The sequence below is a fragment of the Platalea leucorodia genome (genome assembly GCF_965183815.1).
Source record: "Platalea leucorodia genome assembly, chromosome: 5".
Taxonomy (NCBI): domain Eukaryota; kingdom Metazoa; phylum Chordata; class Aves; order Pelecaniformes; family Threskiornithidae; genus Platalea; species Platalea leucorodia.
Window position 1 is genome coordinate 54387004 of NC_138827.1, and position 20109 is coordinate 54407112.

The 20109-nt window shown below is 38.4% G+C and overlaps 1 protein-coding gene across 1 annotated transcript in view; it reads left to right on the forward strand.

Annotated features, from left to right (window-relative positions):
- HMCN1 (hemicentin 1) overlaps positions 1-18252 on the forward strand; it is a gene marked incomplete at its 5' end in the record, with an annotated part of 207571 nt that extends 189319 nt beyond the window's left edge. Inside the window, 12 exons of the mRNA XM_082311735.1 lie at positions 287-408; positions 1906-2143; positions 3876-3938; positions 5209-5328; positions 5577-5711; positions 6196-6309; positions 6633-6758; positions 7596-7724; positions 11741-12091; positions 14840-14959; positions 15606-15732; positions 16836-18252. Of these exons, the coding sequence (XP_082167861.1) occupies positions 287-408; positions 1906-2143; positions 3876-3938; positions 5209-5328; positions 5577-5711; positions 6196-6309; positions 6633-6758; positions 7596-7724; positions 11741-12091; positions 14840-14959; positions 15606-15732; positions 16836-17202 (2012 nt within the window). The 3' untranslated portion in view covers positions 17203-18252. The remainder of the gene's footprint in view (positions 1-286; positions 409-1905; positions 2144-3875; positions 3939-5208; positions 5329-5576; positions 5712-6195; positions 6310-6632; positions 6759-7595; positions 7725-11740; positions 12092-14839; positions 14960-15605; positions 15733-16835) is intronic.
- Between the last annotated feature and the right edge of the window lie 1857 nt (positions 18253-20109).

Genomic DNA, 20109 nt, shown 5'->3' on the forward strand with positions numbered 1-20109 from the left:
TTGGTAGACACTGCATTTCTTAAAAAATAGCACATAACTGTTGCTGAATTTTGACTCTTGTGCTTACGTCAATATTTTCTGATTGACTGTGGCTTTCTCAGGCTTAAATACAGCTTTTGGAGCTGTAATTTGAAACATTTAATGTTTTTTATTATAGGTATGGTACACCTTACAAAAATATTAGTGTAAAATAACTGATCAAGGGATCCCAATTCAGATACTGTGTGGCTAACATGACTCTCTGGTTAAGATGTTTCATAAATCAATGTGCTCTTAAAATTCATAGGTGAGATTCTGCGAATGACTCATATTGCCCGGGGCTTGGATTCAGACGGAGCCTTGCTGCTGGATGTTGTTGTGAGTGGCCACGTGTTGCAGCTCCCGTCAGTAGCTGATATTAACGTGAAGGTAAAGCTGCTCGAGATAGCACCCCCCTTCTCTCATCGATACATACTTCCTCTCTCATCTATATTAAAGCAGTAGACACTAAGTCCTGAAAGCTGTTTCATTGTATGTAACTTATTTTGTGCCTGGTTTCATTGACAAATGTTAACATTGCCTTTGAAAACAAAAAGTTGTCGTCAGGAAGGTAGTATTGGTCACTCAAGATGTTTAGATGTTAGAAGGTAGTATTGAGAAGTGTCTTCAGGGCAAGTTATCACAGGCAGGCATGTCAGGTGTTGCTTTCAATAGAGCTATAAAGGTGCATCTTAAATCTGTCTGACTTTTTGGCTTCCCTGGGGATGACACCAGCTCTTTTATACCATGGCACCTTGCAAAAATTTCTGAATATTACTGATGATTTGTTTGCAGCTACAATTACACGTAGTCTAGTCTCGTGGTTGATAAAGTTGCAACGACAGGGGATTAACAAATTCTGAATCAGATTACATCACAGGGTATTTTATGTGTTTTTATCATGCACGCTGTCATGATTCTGTTAATGATGTGCTCCTTTCTCTGCTATAGCATCAAAACTTTGTCTTGTGGAGATATCTATTATGGCAAACAGTCCTATTACACAATTCATCTGAAATCTTCTACAGAATTTGCTTTTTCAAAGAATGATACTTCTCTATGAACTTTTTCAGGAATGATTAGAGAGGGCAGTTTGCATGATCACATGGCAAAAGGTTATAATCTCACTACTGAATTGCTCTGCTTGTTGTTTCTAGGAGATACTCTCTACTGCTGCTAGTAAGATAGCTTCTATCACTGACCTTGTACTCCTGCTAGAAAGATGGAGTTCAAAGGAACTGTTTTTCTATATTTTTGGTTTAGTGTAAGAGATGGAAAACATTTTGCTTGATACAATATGTGGTATTAAAGTTTTGGTTTAAAACCAGGTGCTTGATGATTGGTTTTACTGTAAAAGAAAGAACATTCTTTAAAGTTGTTTCCATAAAGGTGGTAATTAGTTAGTGGTAGGCAACCAGTGAACATGTTTTAATACATATGAAGTTCTTGATATTTTGATACACTGCAATATGTAGCATGTGCAATATTTATACCTTTTTTCAGTGCCAGATTTTTCTCTACTGATTGCTTATTTAGCACGTTGTCAGCATCTGACTTAGAATACAAAAAAAAATTTAGATCTCAAAAAATTGTTATTGAACAATAAGTAATTTTCAGGTTTCTTTAGAAATGTTCTGCTGTGGCCCACATCATCAGGATCCTCAGTACCACAGCCTGTTTCTTATTTAAAGAAATATACCAGATGCTGTTAAGATTCAACAGTTAAAATAACAGTAAAAAAGGCATGTGTTATGTGAAATATGATTTGTTCAGCTGTTAAGAAAAAAAACCCCTTTCTTAGAATACATTTCCTACCACTTTAAAATACGCAGACCACAGTGGTGTTGGCTGTACTCAGTGGCTGATGCCTGAATCTTGCGGTTTCAGGATTACACCGAAGACTATATTCAAACCGGCCCTGGGCAACTGTATGCCCATTCTACTCGTCTCTTCACTATTGATGGAGTTAGTGTTCCCTATACATGGAACCACACTATCACTTACGATTACACTAAAGGAAAGATGCCTTTCTTGGTGGAAACACTCCACGCTTCCTCTATTACAACAGAGTACAACCCACTGGAAGAAACTGTGGCTTTTAAAATCCACGCTTCCATTGCAAAAGGTATTGTTCAAATGTTTCACAAAAATAAAACAATGGAAATATAATATCTTCTCTTCCTAGAATTCATTACCTATATTCCCAAAAGCTTGTTATGGCCTTGAAAGAGGAAACGCTGTGAAACTTGAGTAACTTTATTGTAGATCCTGGAACCTACATGTCTTGTTAATATACCTATAGACTAATATGTAAAAGCTGTTGCGGTTTGCATTTACTCTTCACTTGTAGTTCTCATCGATGATGTACGTCTGCATTTGCTGACACTGCTAACAGCATCACCAGTAGCTTCAGATAGTCAACCTAAAAATACTTCTCCATTTGCTTGCATGTACCTTTCATTCTTTAAAATGAAATTACTGTTGCCTTTGTGGGGGGTGAAGTGTTGGTGGGTTTTTATGTTTGGGTTTGGGTTTGAATAGCTATTAAGAAAAAGGATTGTGTGTTTTTTTTCTCACAGCAAAAAACACATAAATGTAAGTAAGGTACTAATGAGATGGAAGAATATTCAAAATTCAGCACTAAAATGGGTAAAATATCCTAAGTCATTCCTCAGACTGAACTTCTCTGGAATTATTCGGCATATACAGAAAATATGATGCTGAGCTGCAGCTTGAAAACTTTTCTGGTACTTCATGGATATATGTTTTTTAAGGCCAGATATGATGGTGCACACTTATGCAGTGCTGTGTAGATACATGCTTATGTACGGTCTGTAAATCTGGTGAGTCCTAACACAGAGGTGGCAAGCTAGTAGCTCCACCATCTGTTGTCCTGTGTCTTAGCATTACGAACTGCTGGCTTTTATTAGCCTTTTACCTAAGTGATCTTAAGGAATAGGGCATATATTTGTGAAAGTGGGTTTTCCTTTCAGAAGTCATAATTGGTTAGCAGAATGTCCTGTTATCTTTATAAGTACTATTTGGGCTTTTTTTTTTTTTTTTCCCCACAGTAAGGCTTAACATCATCTTTCAAATTAAATAACTCAGGTTTGAAAGTACATGAAACAGTGGGATTGCCTCTCAGTCTTTCTTTCCAATAACAACATTCTAAATGAAGTAAAATAATGATTTTCCTACTTGCCAGACTATGAACTCATTGTGCAATTTGAAAACCAAGTAAGATTTTTTGTTTTCCATTTTAAAACGAGGTCTGATAAAAGGAAGTCTCCAGATCAAGTTATGCCTATGCATAAATCTGGCCAAGCCTTTACTGCATTTGCATTTATTTCCTCCAACAATTAATATACTGCTTTTTTAAAAATTTCGTATTTATTGAATCAATTTTCAAGCAGCAAAATACATGTGGTCTTTGAGCAGTCTCTACCAGAGTTTTCCATTACAGTTATAGTACATGGTGATTTATTTGGTTTGGGTTTACTTCCCTCCTTTTACGTGAAGTGAAACTGAATGGTCTTTATTCTTTTAATAATGAAAACTTTATGGAGGAACTTTGCAGGATGTATTAGGCTGGGATGCAACTTGCAGTCACTCTGAGGGAAACCCCCCACCTGTTTAATGTTTTTCAAAACAGCAAAAACCATGAACTACTGACTTCTAGTGCCCAAATAGAAAAACCACTAAAGTCTAGATTTTAAAAGTTTCTATTTTAGTGTCCAAGTATAAAAAATCTTTTATAAATAGCTGGGCTGCAATTCTTAATGTTAAAGGGTTTTTTAAAAGTAACAAAATGGCCATCTTTTCATCCACAAGTAATATGTGCTTCCTTTACCATACAGGAGATCGTAGCAATCAGTGCCCTGCTGGGTTTGGTTTGGACTCAACTGGGCCTTACTGTTCAGGTAATGATGTGACAAGGGTAGTGTGTAATCATAGACTCATAGAATGGTTTGGGATGGAAGGGGCCTTTAAAGATCATCCAGTTCCACACCCATGCCATGGGCAGGGACAACTTCCGCTAGATCAGGTTGCTCAAAGCCCTGTCCAGCCTGACCTTGAACGCTTCCAGGGATGGTGCATCTACCACCTCTCTGGGCAACCTGTTCCAATGTCTCGCGACCCTCATTGTAAAAAATTTATTCTTTATTTCCAATCTAAATCTACCCTCTTTTAGTTTAAAACTGTTACCCCTCATCCTGTCCCTTTACCAGGGCCCCTACAGGCCCTAGTAAAAAGTCTCTCCATCTTTCTTATAAGCCCTCTTTATATGCTGAAAGGCCGCAATAAAGTCTCCCCAGAGCCTTCTCTTCTCCAGGCTAAACCACCCCAACTCTCTCAGCCTTTCTCTATAGCAGAGGTGTACCAGCCCTCTGACCATTTCCACGGCCCTCCTCTGGACCTGTTCTAAGAGGTCCGTGTCTGTCTTGTGCTGGGGGCCCCAGAGCTGGATCCAGTACTTAACCACCAGAATCTACATCACCGTTGCCTAGCGTTTCAAAGCATGCAGTACATACTTCAAAAAGTGTAAGTTACCGTTGATAAAAGGGTGTGGATCCGAAGGCAGATGAAGTGTTTGCTTCTGTACTCATCTAGAATATAAGTAGTGCCCAGACAGCTTTTCATCAGTACCTCAGATACAACTGGGGGACGTTGAGCCACAGTATCTGCTGAGCCTGCTTATGTGATCTGTGTGGAGAGAAGGACGAGCGTTGGCAACCTAGGCAACAGCCCACAAGTTCCTGCTTAAGGTTGCTAAGACAATTTTCCACTTGCAGTATCGTCTGTAAAACAATATGAGTTCTAAAACTTTAATATGGAACATGTAGTAATCTTTGCACATGTATCTAGGAAATCTTAAGTCTAACACTGAATCCCATCTGTTCTGTTGTAAAGAGATTCTTTGGAAAAGATTGTATTAAACGTTCATTACCGCAGCAGTGACCCAGTCCTGCAGAGATAACGCAAGATTCAGTGAGGCGTGTTAGTGTAGGTTTGGTAACCATGAAAATAAGAGTGGGGAATGCACCACTGAACCATTTCTGTGAAGCTGCTCCATTGCTAGATCTAGTTTTGCCCTGTGGGCTCTACCAGACACATAGCTCTTATGAAGGGTTTGTTTGGTATAGTTTCTTGAGAAGTCTCACTGGTTTTTCAAACGTTTCCTTGTTACAGATGAAGATGAATGTGCTGTGCGAAATCCTTGTTCCCATACCTGTCATAATGCCATTGGATCTTACCACTGCTCCTGTCCAAAAGGCCTCACTATCTCTGCGGATGGTAGAACGTGTCAGGGTAAGAGAAGTATTGCTGTGGATAGGTTGGATACAAAAAGCCCCATGGCACTTAAATCGCTAGGGAAATGTTCTGTTTGGGCTGGGCCATTCTCTCATTATAACAATATAATTTATTGGTGGTATTCTAATCATTTCATATCTAAATATATTTGCAATCAAGTATTTCATAGTTGATCTTGCTCAAGACCCTGCTTAATTGTGTTTCATTTTGATATAGTGAGGTTTACATCTTGTTTTTAATTATAGATATTGATGAGTGTGCATTAGGTGGACATACCTGCCATGCTGGCCAGGACTGTGAAAACATCATTGGCTCATACCGCTGCGTGGTTCGATGTGGGAATGGCTTTAGGAGGACAACTGATGGATTTAGCTGCCAAGGTATGGAGGGGTCTTTGGGTTTTGGTGTTAGCTTTCATAAACTGAAAATGCTGTCTTTCACACAATTGAAAGTAACATTTAAAAAAACATGCATCTCCAAATGTGGTGTCTATAAATTTTCATTATTAAGGTTGTGGGTTTTGGGGATTTGTTTTTTTTGTGGGTTTTTTTTTGTTTGTTTGGTTGGTTGGTTGGTTTTGTTTGGGTTTTTTTGTTTATTTTTTAAACATTTTGCTTTTTCCATCTTTAGAAATAAATTTAAAATCCTATCAGGGAATAACCTAACATTCTTGCTTTTGTGTCCCATGTGCATTTTCTTTTACAAAGAACTGAGAGAAGTAAACACTTCTGAACATACCTCAATAGTGTAATAAGTAGAGCTCAAAGCAGAGTCCAGAATGTTGACTTAACCAAAACACTGTTCAGGTAAATGACTAGAAGGCAATTCACAGCTATGGTATCAAGGATTTGTATTGTTCAACAGATGTTAATGAGTGTCAAGAGTCCAACTCCTGTCATCAGCATTGCTTCAATACTATAGGAAGTTTCCACTGTGGTTGTGATCCAGGATACCAGCTAAAGGGCAGAAAATGCGTGGGTATGAGTGAATTTTTGAATGTTACTTCCCTTCTTCCAATGGACATAGTTCAACATCTGTTGCTATATTTCTTATCGGAAACTTCTATGAATGAAAATCCTATTATGGATGATATACTTAGTATGTATTTCTGAATTTCTTTGTAAAGCAGTACTAAAAGCCAGAGGAAGTGGGAATTGGGCTGACTGATAAATGTGCATGAAATGCATTCAAATGCATGTACACAGTATAATTACAGCTGGATTATTCTGCTCTTTAGGAACTGCACATAAGGAAGTGACTTCATTTCCATTCTTGCTTTTTTTTTTTTTTTTTTAAATAAGATGTAAATGAGTGCAGGCAGAATGTATGCAGGCCTGATCAACTTTGCAAAAACACCCGTGGTGGCTATAAGTGCATTGATCTGTGTCCCAGTGGAATGACCAAAGCAGAAAATGGAACTTGTATTGGTGAGTAGAAGTGTTAATGTACTGCACGATGATGGTAAGCACAGGGACAACGATGAATTTAAAAAAAAAAAAAAAAAAAAAAAAAAAAAAAAAAAATCTTGTAAATAGTGCATCTCCAGTTATTAAGATTTGCACATATTAAGGCACCAACTTTTTTTCATTTATGGGAACATACATATTTAACTTATTTGTAATTGGCATTAAAAGAATAGATGTATCCTTGCCACTTCTAGTTTTCCATTGCTCTCAAGAAAGAATGGTAAAGTTTTCCTCAGCAGGTTTTATGTGTTGTCATCTTGAATTCTACAAATTGTTCATTCACTGAAATGTTTTGCCCCATATGTGAATGCTTTCTTAAGAGTTTGTCTCAGGAGCTCTGAATCAAGATCACAGGTCCTTGCTGTTTAGCAGGGATGCTTTTAAACATAACCAATGTTATATACAGTACCAAATCCTGTTTTCTAGTGGGAGATGACAGGAAGATGGATTATGTCTCTTTAGAGAGTAGCTGATCATATTGGAAACATCAATAAAAAGTTTTGAAAATTAACGGAAAAAGTGTGTGTAAATGCAATATCATTGAAAAATTTATCTGTGTATCTGCTCAAAATCTGCTTTCAGATTGTGAAACACAGATTGTGATTCATAACACAAACTGTTACAGAGTAATGCCTAATCAAGGCACCAGATAAGAAAAGTATACACTCAGAGGCCAAATCTATCTAGAGGGCCAAATTCACTTGTGGCTTAACTGCATTCCTTCTACATTAAGAAGTTTAAAGCTGTAAGAAGTTTCAAGAAAAATCTGACTACTTCCCCTTGCCTTGTTGCTTCCAGACGTTGATGAATGCCGGGATGGAACCCACCAGTGCCGCTATAACCAGATTTGCGAGAACACACGAGGAAGTTACCGTTGTGTGTGTCCAAGAGGATATCGGTCCCAGGGAGTTGGAAGACCTTGTGTGGGTAAGCTGTCCAGTCACGTTAGTATCACGTATTTTCTGCTGCTGCTTTTCGCTGGGCGTTCTGCTGTAACATATCCAATAATGCTATCCCATTTGAAGACTATGCTATATAGACAAATTTGCTCTGAAGTTCAAAATTACCCATCTAAATGAAAGCATTCCATTCAAAACAAATAGTCAAAACTAAATGATTCCAAAGGGAGATTATTATAGGTCTGTACTTTGAAAACAAAACGTACAAGAGCACTGGTGGATGGATGTGGCAAACTACCACTCCACAAGAGGCTTCATTTATAAAAATCAGGTCAGATTTGTTAGTTGATTGGACAGTGAAATGTGCCTGGCTGTACCCTCAACTGCACTGATTCACACCTGAAGGCAGCCAAGCAGGGACTGATGTGGATTACCCTAAAGGAGAACACCCAAAGGAAGTGTTGCAAGAGGCACGATACACCCGGAACTCACCTCTGCAAGTGAATGGCACAAACACGCTTACCCACCCACTAGAATTGCAAAGGGTGTTCCCCACATGGGTAGAGCGGAGGAAGCTGATATGTATTTATCACTCAAGGCTCCCCTTTCTGGTTTGGGTGGATCACAGCAGGGAAGGAGGATTCCTGTCAGTCACAAGAATGCTGACCATGTAGTTACTCCCCTATGCTATCTATGTAGAACCTTTTGGCATAAAAACGTGCAGAGCTTTGTCCCACGCACACATGGATAGCATTTGAAGGATGCTCTCATAGCTCTAACATGGATAGCAAGAGTTTAATGTATGGTGTCAGTGCAAGTGCATAGAACACTTCCGCGGCATTTAATAGACCTCAGGATGGCACTAGGATCATTTAGATTCACCCTTTCTGTATTTATGTAGAATATTTAAAATATAATAGCTGATCCACCCTGATAATAATGATTTATGAATGTTGGTACATGACACTAAGCGAAGCTGGTTTCAGTTGCTCTCAGGTATCATATCAGAGAAGCATTCCTCCACAATGACTTCTTCAAGATTAGCTTTTGTAAGTGATAAATAGCTGCTTTGGAGAACAGGATTTTTTTTTTTTTTTCTTTTTAAACAACCTAAGATTTTGGACTACCAAAAGCCAGGAATGTTGGGGGGTTTTTTCTTGTTTTGTTTGTTGTTTGTTTTTTAAAAACAGATTAAATTGCAGTAAGAAACTGTTTGGCTGTAGACCAAGACATTACTTCCACCAGCTGCCTCTCTACTGAAATAAAATCAATCCCAGACTCCTTAACATATATTAAAACCATTTAAATTTCTGACAATAATAAGCTAGATAAAGTCTAGGACTATAGATTTTCACAAAACACTAGCAGCTGCCCTAAAGCTGCCTTCTGACCAAGGAGCACTGAAAGCTCTCTCTTAAATTAAATTATGACTTTCATGCACCTTTGACGTTTTCTTTGCTTAAAAATCTATTTAAAATATAGATGCATCAAAGATATTAGTTCACAATATAATCTAGTTTTTATTGTTAAAGTTTCCAGTGAGCACAGGGAAGAGTTGAAAAGTAAGTAGGGCCCCAGACTAAAACAGAGTAATTGAACTTTGTTCCTACCTGTGCCGCTCTTACCCTGTGTAGAGTCCTTTGTGCCACAATTCCCTGTCTGTTAGACAGGGATAAGATGCTCGTTTGTCATCACAGCACCCATAGATATATGCATTTTTGCATATAAAGCGTGGAAGGCTACCTAGAATTTAAAATCAAACATTCTTCAAGTTATAGAATGCATGAGAATTTAGCTATTTTAGTTTCAAAGTCATTTCACCTTGTTCTTGTAAATATTCAATATTCATCGTGCGTAATCAAAGGGATACTGTCCAGTGGAGACTTAGGCTTACCAGTCAGTCAGTGATCACGTCTCACAGGGGTGGCTATGGTATAAATGCAAGTGACTTGCTGCCTTCAATTTTGCTTGTATTGAACAGGATGATCCTACGAAAGACATTGCTTGAATTTTCACCTGATAGTCTTATATTGCTTATCCACAACTTGTTCCAAGGACATTGGTTGTTGTAAAGATGTTAGTGCACATACCTATTGTCTATTTTATGCAGGTAAAGAATGTTAAACTCAGCATTAGAAAACAGTTGAGCGCTAAGGAAATAACGAGTTTCAGTATTCTTTTACATGTATATGAGTAATACGTTAAGCACACAATGAAGGAATATAAACTTAAGATTCGTATTAGTTGTTGCCATATTAAAAATGAAGTTCTCTTGTTTATAACACCTGACAATATTACCCTAATGATATTTCAACTAATATATAAAGTTTCAATTATGTGTTTGTAAAATAACAACTGGAAAATACTGCAATACTCTGCAATTATTAATAGCCCCAAAAATTCTTTAATAGCCCCAAAAATTCTTTAAAACTTTAAAATATATAAAGTATTAAACACTTAATAAAAATGCAATCTAATATTCTACTACGTTTCTGAACAGTATTACTTTTTAAATACCATTATCATGCATCTGTGTCTTGGAGGGTTACAAACTATACTCAAAACACTATGTTCAGCGGGAACCAAAATGAAACTGTAATATTTAAACGCTAGCTTAATGGCATTTTTACAATAATAATTTAAAGAATACACACTTTCCACTAATATGAAATAATTAAACCCTTATTGAGTCACCATTAAGATCATCTTTAAATTCTAGTAAAAAAAGGTTTATAATATATGTCAATTATGATGTGTTGTTATGTATGTTAATATCAGGTTATTTATTTCTGGTCATTGCGGAGTTGCACTTTCCTGTATGGAATTAGCAGATTTTTGTCTTTTTCTAGTAAAGAATGAATATAAGTTTGAAAAGGAATACCGTATATGTCAAATTTTCAGTTGGGCCTGAAGTAACTTGATGAAAATTTTAGAAAATTTTTTTCTTGTAGTGCCAGAGAGACGGTGGGAGAAGGCCTGGTTATTCCATAGTAAATATCTATGGGTTAAGCCACAACAAGCACTCATATTTACTTTATTTCGCGTGAAGAACACTCATCATATTATATCCTTAAACCCTTTACCATACTTTGTATGCTCACTACTCTCTTTTGATTTAAGGATGGATATTTACTGCTAGGCTTGGTCAAATTACTTTGGATTACAATTTAAAGGGACTCACAAAAAAAAAAAGCATTCCTTAGATTAAAAAAAAATATATTTTTTTAATTGTACAAAACTGAACTAATATTTACTGTTAAATCTCCAGCCTTTCATAGCTGGAGTGTCCAATAACAACATGAAAGGTTAGAACATACCTGATCACCTTCCCTGGCAGCCCTGTGACACGTTCTTGAGACCTGATTTTTCCCCCGACAGAGTGCAATAACCGTATCGGAGCTTTTGAGCTTCCCTCAGTGCCAGTTTGAATGAGTTTCTAATGCTGTACTTCTCAAGAATGCTCCATGTTAAGTATCCTCCTTTAAAGCAGGCCCCGACAGCTTCTCCCACCCATCTGTGGAGCACTTAAGAAAAAAAATAATTACTGAAGTAGTAGTGAGCAGCTTAGGCTGAAACAATGAACAGCGTGGGTTCTAAGGGCCACTTATTTCTCAGAGTCTGTCTTTTCTGGTAACCAGCAGGAGCCTCAGCTGGCAGCTTTCAGGCTATCACATGGCCCTGCTTTTGCAAAAGCAGGGGAACAGACTTGGATCCCCATTTTATAGCCACACCTCACCTTCAGTAACACTCGAGGAAAGACTTTCAGCAGAGTTCTTGTCCTAGGTGAGCACAGTCTTATGTCACAAGCAGCCTTATAGGAAAAATAAAGGTGTATTACTGTACAGGATAGAATAACCTGCCTGCTTGGCATTGTGTTCTCCATATTTTACTGCCTTCAATATCTCACTTTTATGTCTTCAGCTTGTTCCACAGACTGAGATAAGTATATATGTATATATATATACACATATAGTTATGTGTTGTTTGTTTTGTTTTTTCTCCTTTCCACATGGTTTGTTGCTCTGGATCATGTCACATGAGCAGACATTAATGAATGTGAACAAGTGCCTAAACCCTGTGCATTTCAATGCACCAACACCCCCGGCAGCTTCAAGTGTATCTGTCCACCTGGACAACATTTATTAGGTGATGGGAAATCTTGCGCTGGATTGGAGAGATTGCCAAATTATGGTGCCTATTACAATAGCTATAGCTATGCTCAATTCTCCCCTGTGAGAGACAACTATCAACCTCAACAATATTACAGGCACTCCTCAAATCTCTACAGCTCCTTCTCAGAGTATAGAAACAGCAGAATACCTTTCTCCAGGACTAGAAGGAACATTAGAGAAACTTGTCCTGAAGGCTATGAGGCAAGAAATTACAGATGTGTAGGTAAATGTCAGTCATATCTATGCAATTCTCCTTGTTTTGGTCCTTATTCTTAGGTTATTGTTTCATATATAGCAGGGGCTGATGGTTTGTCGTGCTGTGGGTTTTTTTCATACTACCCTGATAAATAGAGAGCTCTGCATGTTCTTGTCTCCTGAGCATGTTGTAGCAAAAACCTCCCCCTTGTAACTTGTTTTACTTGTGCTGCTTATTGTGTGTTTGCCAACTATTTCCCTCTGTTATTCTCCTTCTTCTGATTACGGTCGCTCACGTTTGTGAATTTTCTCACACTTCAAAAAACACCAGTAGACCCAATCTAATCCTGAGGATGTTGCTTACGCCAGACTCCCACTGATGGTAGTAATAATCTGGTTCAAAAAGGTTTTGAATAAAGATTTTAGAATTAGAGCACACCAGGGCCGATACCAGCACTGCTACAGGATGGTTAGTCACTGCCATACGGGCAATATAAGCAGAAGCTTTTAAAATATCTGTCGTTATGATATATAGTGGGTTGCAATGTAATTCACTGAGTGTGGAGAGACTGATTATAAGTAAACAAATAGGGGGTTTGTCATAAGTTGTGACAATGACAGCACTACCACGTCTTTTCCCGTGATGAGGAGAGCAGGGCAGCTACAGTAACTCGCAAGCTCTGCCCCTGTTGTTTAAGGCAGGCGTGCAAAGCCTCAGAGCACACTCTAAGACCAACAGGAAACAAGGCTCTTCGGCACCTCTATCAGGCACTTAGCTTGCTTCCCCCTTACTCTGTGAGCTTTTCTGAAGTTTTTCACTGAAATGCTGCTATTTTCACAAGTACTGAAACTTTAATTCAGCTCCTCGTGAAAGGAACAGCAGTCTGTACTGTTCATTGACTGATTTGCACTAAATGTGAAGAAACTAAGAAGTTAAACAAAACAAAACAAAACACACTATTGCCCAACAGTTAGAAATGTCAGGTTTGTCTCATGTGGCAGTAGTTGGTGTCTGTGGATCTGGGCCCTCTGTAACTGCTGGTCTAGAGCCAGAAAACGGGTGCTCACGCCCAGCCTCCCTGGAGCACGCTGCCCTCCCTGCCCTGGGAAGCCAAACAGAGCGGGGCAGGAGAGGGGCCACCACTGTGCTGCGAGCCAGGGCTCGCCTTGCCTTTCAGGAGGTATCACCAGACCTGATGCTTTACACAAAGGACAGATGGGGATACAAAAAATGAGTTCATCTTTTGAAATATGCTTCTCTTCAGCCAGATTTTGCCAACTTAACTCACGTTTTTAGTATCTTAAGAAAAAAAAATCAGTTATTTTGTGATAATACTGCTGAGTTCAGGACTAAGAGTATTGCAGTTTAGGCCTTACCAGAGCTTGTGCCAGTGCATTTAACATAGCAGGTTGTGGTGCGTTACCTGTGTGCCTCAACCTAGCATGTATGCCAGCGGCACTTCTTAGGAGGCACAATATCCTTCCAGGATAAATACAATGATCTACAGCTAGATTCTAGCGACCAGAATTATTGCTAGAATTATATAACAATATATAATGTTGAAAAATATGAATATACTTTTATTAATAAAAATTACAGATAGGCAGACATCAAACTTTGTATTTACATTATAAAGACATTTCAGTAGTCGTACACATGCAGTTTGTTATGGGTATGGCAGTTTAATTGAAAGACCTAGGAATATAGCTACTGCTGATGAAAGGGTTAAGCTAAAATCTATGATCTTCGCTCCAGCTTCCAGTTTGAATTAGTTAATATTCTTGTACTTCTGTTTCATTGGAATAAACATCTAAACTTAAAAATTACTGTTTAATATGAAAAATACACCACCCAAATGATGCTTTTTTAAAAGAAAGTTCTTTCAATAGATAACCATCACGATTTGGTAACAACATAGTGTAAATTTCTACAGCTATATCTGCTTCTCTTCTGTGTTTGCATTTTTATCTAATGCAACCCCCGTAAATCAGATGAAGAGAGGGGAAGCAAAGACCTTCCTTCCACTGTCTTAATCATGCAGGTCTTAACTCTTGCATGAGACTAACTTAAGCAGGATCTCTATTGGTCTTCTGAATTAGGCAGTTTCAAAAGAAATTATGTATCATCTGTGTCTAAATCACACTGTTCTGCTTTGAAAATTTTACATGAAGTAGTCTGGTATATTTGAGAGGGAGATTAAAAAAAAGAAGTTAAGAGCATTTATTGATAGTCTTTCCAGATACTGAGCTTAATTCATCCCCATGCCATGAGGAAGATCAGTTTGGAAGGCAAACAGCTTTGCCTGAGGAGGGATTAACTATAAGAACAACTCCCTCACTGTCAAGGCTTCCTCTGATGAGATAACTAATCTGGGCATTTCCTAACCATATTGCCTAAAACCTTATTATTAGGCAGCTCAGCTTGCTTTCTGGGGGAAGACTATATTTGTATAACCTTGTCAATGTATACAGATTGCACATCCCCCTTAATTCCCAGAACTCTGTATCAGGACTGGCCTCTCCAGCTAAAATACATATTATGGCTGCCATCAAAGGAGGTGAGGACTTTAACTATTAAAAAGTTTTAAGGAATGGCACAGGTAAGGTGTGAAAGGACTTGCTGGTCTTAGACATTCAACCCCATCAGAAAACAAGATCCGCACAACTTCCACCAACTCTGTCCATACACTTGTATATAAACAGGACAAAAAATACCTCTGTTCAATACCAGGTTCAAATAATCCTGATGCGTACGTGTTCATGTTTCTTTCCACAGACATAGATGAATGTGAAACCAGAGATACCTGTCAGCATGAATGCAGAAACACCCTAGGAAGTTACCAGTGTACTTGTCCATCTGGTTATCGCCTTATGCCCAATGGCAAAGCCTGTCAAGGTATGGGGATCCCTTTGAGTGTTCAGAAACATATTTGTAAATAAGTAAGATACAAATCATGTTCAACACGTGTATAAGCCACCTCTTTGAATTTGCTATATGAGATTTGGGATTCGAAATTTCAAGTTTCAGAAGTTTTTATATTTCACATTTTAATGCTTCATAAAACATCAGTAAATTAGATAATTGCAACTTCTTATTCTGTGAAGTTTCCTGATGTGACCTTTATATTACACATTTAACTCCAGGCAAGTAGGCAGCAGCTCTAGGGTCAAACCCAATATAATCCTTAGCCTGCCTCTGTCTTTTTTTTGAGTACTGTCAGATTTTCTGATCCACAAAAAAATCCATAAAAAATGAACTAAAGAACTAGTCTCTGTTGACAAGACAACTATGGTTTATGTTGGATCGTGGCTGTAGGGCAGCTCTAGCACAATACACCATCCTGCACAGTGGTAAAATGCCAACAACAATAACAATTGGAACACCTGGCTCCAGTGCCTCAAACAGCAAGACCGGATTCTGAAAGCTTTCACTGTGTGCAGAGTACACTCTGCAGTCTGCTCAGCCTTTACTGACCCAGCTAGTTTTTAACCCTTAATTTCTTCTACCAGCAATTGATCATTTGCATGTTTTTTACATGCAGATATTGATGAGTGCCTCGAACAGAACATTAATTGTGGATCAAATCAGATGTGTTTCAACATGAGAGGAAGCTACCAGTGTATAGACACACCTTGTCCACCAAACTATCAGCGAGAGCCTCTTTCTGGGTACGTTTTATTTTCAGCCCCATTTCACCCACCCCAAGCTCGGATCCTTAACCTGCATTTGTCAGAAGAAGCTTTATCTAAGTTTGACTGACACCAGTAAAGCTTATACTAGCAAAAGGTAAAGCACTGACATTCAAGACAATCATCGATTTCTCGAGCAGCAGTATTCCATGTTTCCCCTGCGACAGAAGCATAAACACAGTGGCCTCAGACAAGCTGGCTGGCTCTCAGTATCCATGCAGCATTTTACTATTAGTTCAAAAGGAAATAGCACCAGAATGTTCCTTTACTGTATGAACCCCGGCGGGCAGCATGCTGCAATTCCTTCTGCTGATTCAGTGTCATTCATTTGTCACTTATGGGGCTGCCTTCGCATCTAAGTTTTCTGCCTTACTTCTCTAAAGGCCTAACTTGCCATCAATTTCAAAGCATTTAAAATATTGTTTTAGTCATGAAAATAACGCTACAGTTCATGGTAAGTTATTTTTAAGTTACTCTTTATTTCCCTGTTCTGGAAAAAACATATTAATTTCTTTTAATCTTTTAATATACTCAAGGAAATAGCTTGTTTCACAGTCAGAAATGATCTTTTGTGATCAAATGGAACTGGAATGACACTTAAGTTGAAATGGATAATATTCTTTGACCTCTTGACAAGCAGAGCTAACATATTTCCTATTTTGACTTTTGATTAATAGAAGTAAAATTTACTTTGCCCTTCTTCATTCCAAATTCTTTATTTTATGATCTCACACACAGACACCTCGAATGGAGCTGCCTGGTACATTTTAAACCAACCTTTCCGACTCTAACGTTTAAGAGCAAGGTCACCAAAACATACACTATTGACTTCAACGACAAATACTGTATTCAGTATCTTTATGTTACCTCTTGGCACTTTGAGATCATCCTGTTGAGGGAAAATGGGACATTAAACTGGGCTGCAACTTTAAAGGAACAATGGATAAAGACTGCATGGGTATATTATCTTTATAGAGAAATTTAAATTATGCAACAGGGGAAGAATTTATCCTTCAAGACCTACTGCAGTACTTGCAATATCATGCCTTCTCCCTGGGCTAAAGTGCTCTGCTTTTTCCTAGGTTCTGTCTGAAAAACTGCCCGGCCAACGACTTGGAGTGTGATCTGAGTACCTACGCCTTGGAATACAAACTCCTTTCCCTCCCCTTTGGCATTGCTGCCGGTCAGGATTTAATCCGGCTGGTTGCCTATACTCACGATCAAGTCATGCACCCAAGGACGACTTTTTTAATGGCAGATGAGGACCCAGCAATCCCATTTGCCCTGAGAGATGAGAACTTGAAAGGAGTCGTGTTCACCACCCGACCGCTGCGAGAGCCAAAGACTTACCGCATGGGAGTCAGAGCCTTATCCTACAGCGTCGATGGAAATATTGAATATCGGACAACTTTCATTGTTTATATAGCTGTGTCAGCCTATCCCTATTAAACACCCAAACTACTTGACAGTAATCACAGTATTTTAACCACATTCATAAATGCTGGTGGGTATTACCACTTCCAGACTGACTCTACTGCCTGCCAAACAGTTGCAAACCATGTAACTTGAAAATGGTGCTATGCTCTTTTCTTTTTCCCTCCTTCCCTGAGGCTGCCTATCCAGTCCCATTATTCCAATTCAAGAGGAAAATCCATGGCTTTGAGAACCTGTTACCACTTGCTTTATTTATTGCACTGGAGTAGTCATTTTCCACAGTTGTTCTGAAAACCAGCAGAAAAATCAAAGTATGGGCTGAAATATGTGGTCAAAGCAGTAAGCAAGGAGCAGCCTCTGTTGAAAGCAACTAAAGAAAAGCCTAACCAGAAGAATAAAAAACCAAACGTAATTTCAAGTGGTCTACATATTTTAAAGGTTGCTAAGTGTTTTACAATTTTATATCTATTAGATTTTTTTCTTATCAAATACCTGATAGAATTAGGGCTGTAATATGCTACATCATGTGCTCAAGAAAACAAATACCACTGTACCTAATGGTTGCAAATGCTGAAACAGATGATATTAAAGTTTGCTTTCACTTAAAGAATCTACAGTACAATTTGGAACTGGTGCATTTGATTTCCATGCAAGTTTAGAGATGTCACTATTTTTTGGACGAAAAAACAACATGGCTACTTCCACTTTATACAGCAGGTATTTTATAACTTCTTTTTTTACTCTGACATTCTGGTATAGCCATTTATTTAGCTCAATACCATATCCATGTCACTACTCCCAACTCGGTCAGTTAAAATGTTTTGGGTTTTTTGCAAATGGAACATTTTTCTCCAAAGATGATGTAAGTTTGGTTCAATAATGTCAATACACTGTACACAAGTAATTTTGCCAAGATGTATTCTATTTTTATGAAAGTGTATATATGTTTTTTCCTATGTGTATTTTCTATGCAGTATCTCAAGAGTGTTTTACAGTTAAGTTTGCATAAAAAGACAATGTCAATACATTGAAAATAATCAAAATAAAGGTTCCCATTGCCTTTGAGATTGCTAGGAGTTTTATCACTGAAAAAAACTCTTTCCCATTTGTAAAGCACTTGCCTTTAGTGCCAGTGGAGAATGCAGAAGGTAGCGTGCCCAGCAAACCGGGGAGCTGCGTGCACAAATGCAGCCAAGTCTCCTGTTTTTTGTGCTACTGGCTTCCCAACATCCTTCAGTTTTTCAAAAAAAGTCAGGGAAACTCATGTACTTACCATAAGACCTCTTATTTTATCCAGAGCCTACTGACCAGGAGACATCTCATTTCCTCAGAAATGGATTTTGCTAAGAGTTAAATTTTTGTTGTAGGCAGTATTTATTCATAAATATACTCAACTCATTGCCAAACATGAACTAAGTCACTATAATTCCAATGCATATTAAAAAACAAAACAAAACAAAACAAAACAAACCAGGAAAAAAAATTGAAGGGCATTAAGATTGGAGCCCACTGGAAATCACCAATGTTCACAGTGAAAGTTTTGCTGTTTTCAGTCAAAGTGAGAAAGAGATGTCAACAGAGCCCCTCCAGTTGAGAACTCCACAGGGGCTGAACTGTAGACTCTCAGGTTTCTGTGTTGCATGACTGGGATGCAAAGAATGGACCAAGAACAACTCATTTCAATTAAAGTACATTTTTAGCAACAGGGTCAAATTGCTCCGCAATGGCATTTTGACTCTTACGCTTCGATATTATTAACCATTCCCAAAAACGCCCAAACAATAACAGAGTTAACAGGCTTTAAGGCAAATTTAGTACTTCTTTTAGGGTTAGGAACTTACCAGCTGGAAGTCACTTAAACACTTCCAGACACATCCACAGCTTTGTTTCCACTATTTGCTTTCTCACCCTGTGCTTTTCAGGTGCCCAGCTGTAGCTCAAGAGGGAGGAGCTGCTTGCCCCTGTGGAAGCTGTTAGTTACACTGAGATGATGCCACAGGATTGAGGGACCAGGAAGATTTGGGTTATTGTGAGCTTTATGGTTTTCACTCATTGACTGGTTGAAGGGAAGTTACAAATAAAGGAGAACTTGGGCTGTGCCCTTCTTCTTTTTGGACATCTTGTTCTATGATGACAAATTTCCAATCTCTTTTGCTTTAAGAAAAGAGTTGCAAATGTGTTAAATTAAATCTCAGAGCAAATATACCTGCTGCAGATCTATCTCCACAAGCTATCTGACCCTATTTCTATTGGGCTGGAAAGTATTGTTTATTATTAGTTTCTCTATTCTAACTTGAGAGCTGAGAGGCAGGTTAGTATGTGTGTATTTGTTAAAGATTTAAAATCCTTATTTCATAAATCCAAATTTTATAAATACAACAAATATTCTAGTGTATTTATTACTACTTCAGGTAAGGCTAGCAAAACCCTGGGTGCAATTTTCAGTGTCTGAGGGGTGTACGGCTGAGCCCCTCCATTAGTCTGCAGAAATATTTGCAAGATCGAAGGTTCATTGCAATCCTATGAAAGGATGACATGGTCTCCATACGATTTGTCACAAGACATTTTGCAAATGTCCTCCTGTCACAAACAAGCCTATGCAAAATTGCCATCTAAAAGACTTGTCTATACAAAAGGAAATGCAGGTGAAAATTGGGGTGGCCAACATGCAAATAGCTAATTCTGAGTAACTCTACCTGCAGGTGTAGTCCAGGCTAGGGCTAAATAGTTATTCCCCATATCAGTAGACACCACCCCTCCATCAGAGAGGTTGAGAATACATGTGCTTTTGCAAGGATTTTGTTGGTAGGAGGGTCAGCTTTTTGAGGGGGATTTTTAAAAGCTGACTGATGTCCTACTGCCAGCCCAGATACAGCATCAGGTTTCTTTAACCCGCTCTCACTGACTGGTTGTAACTGGGGA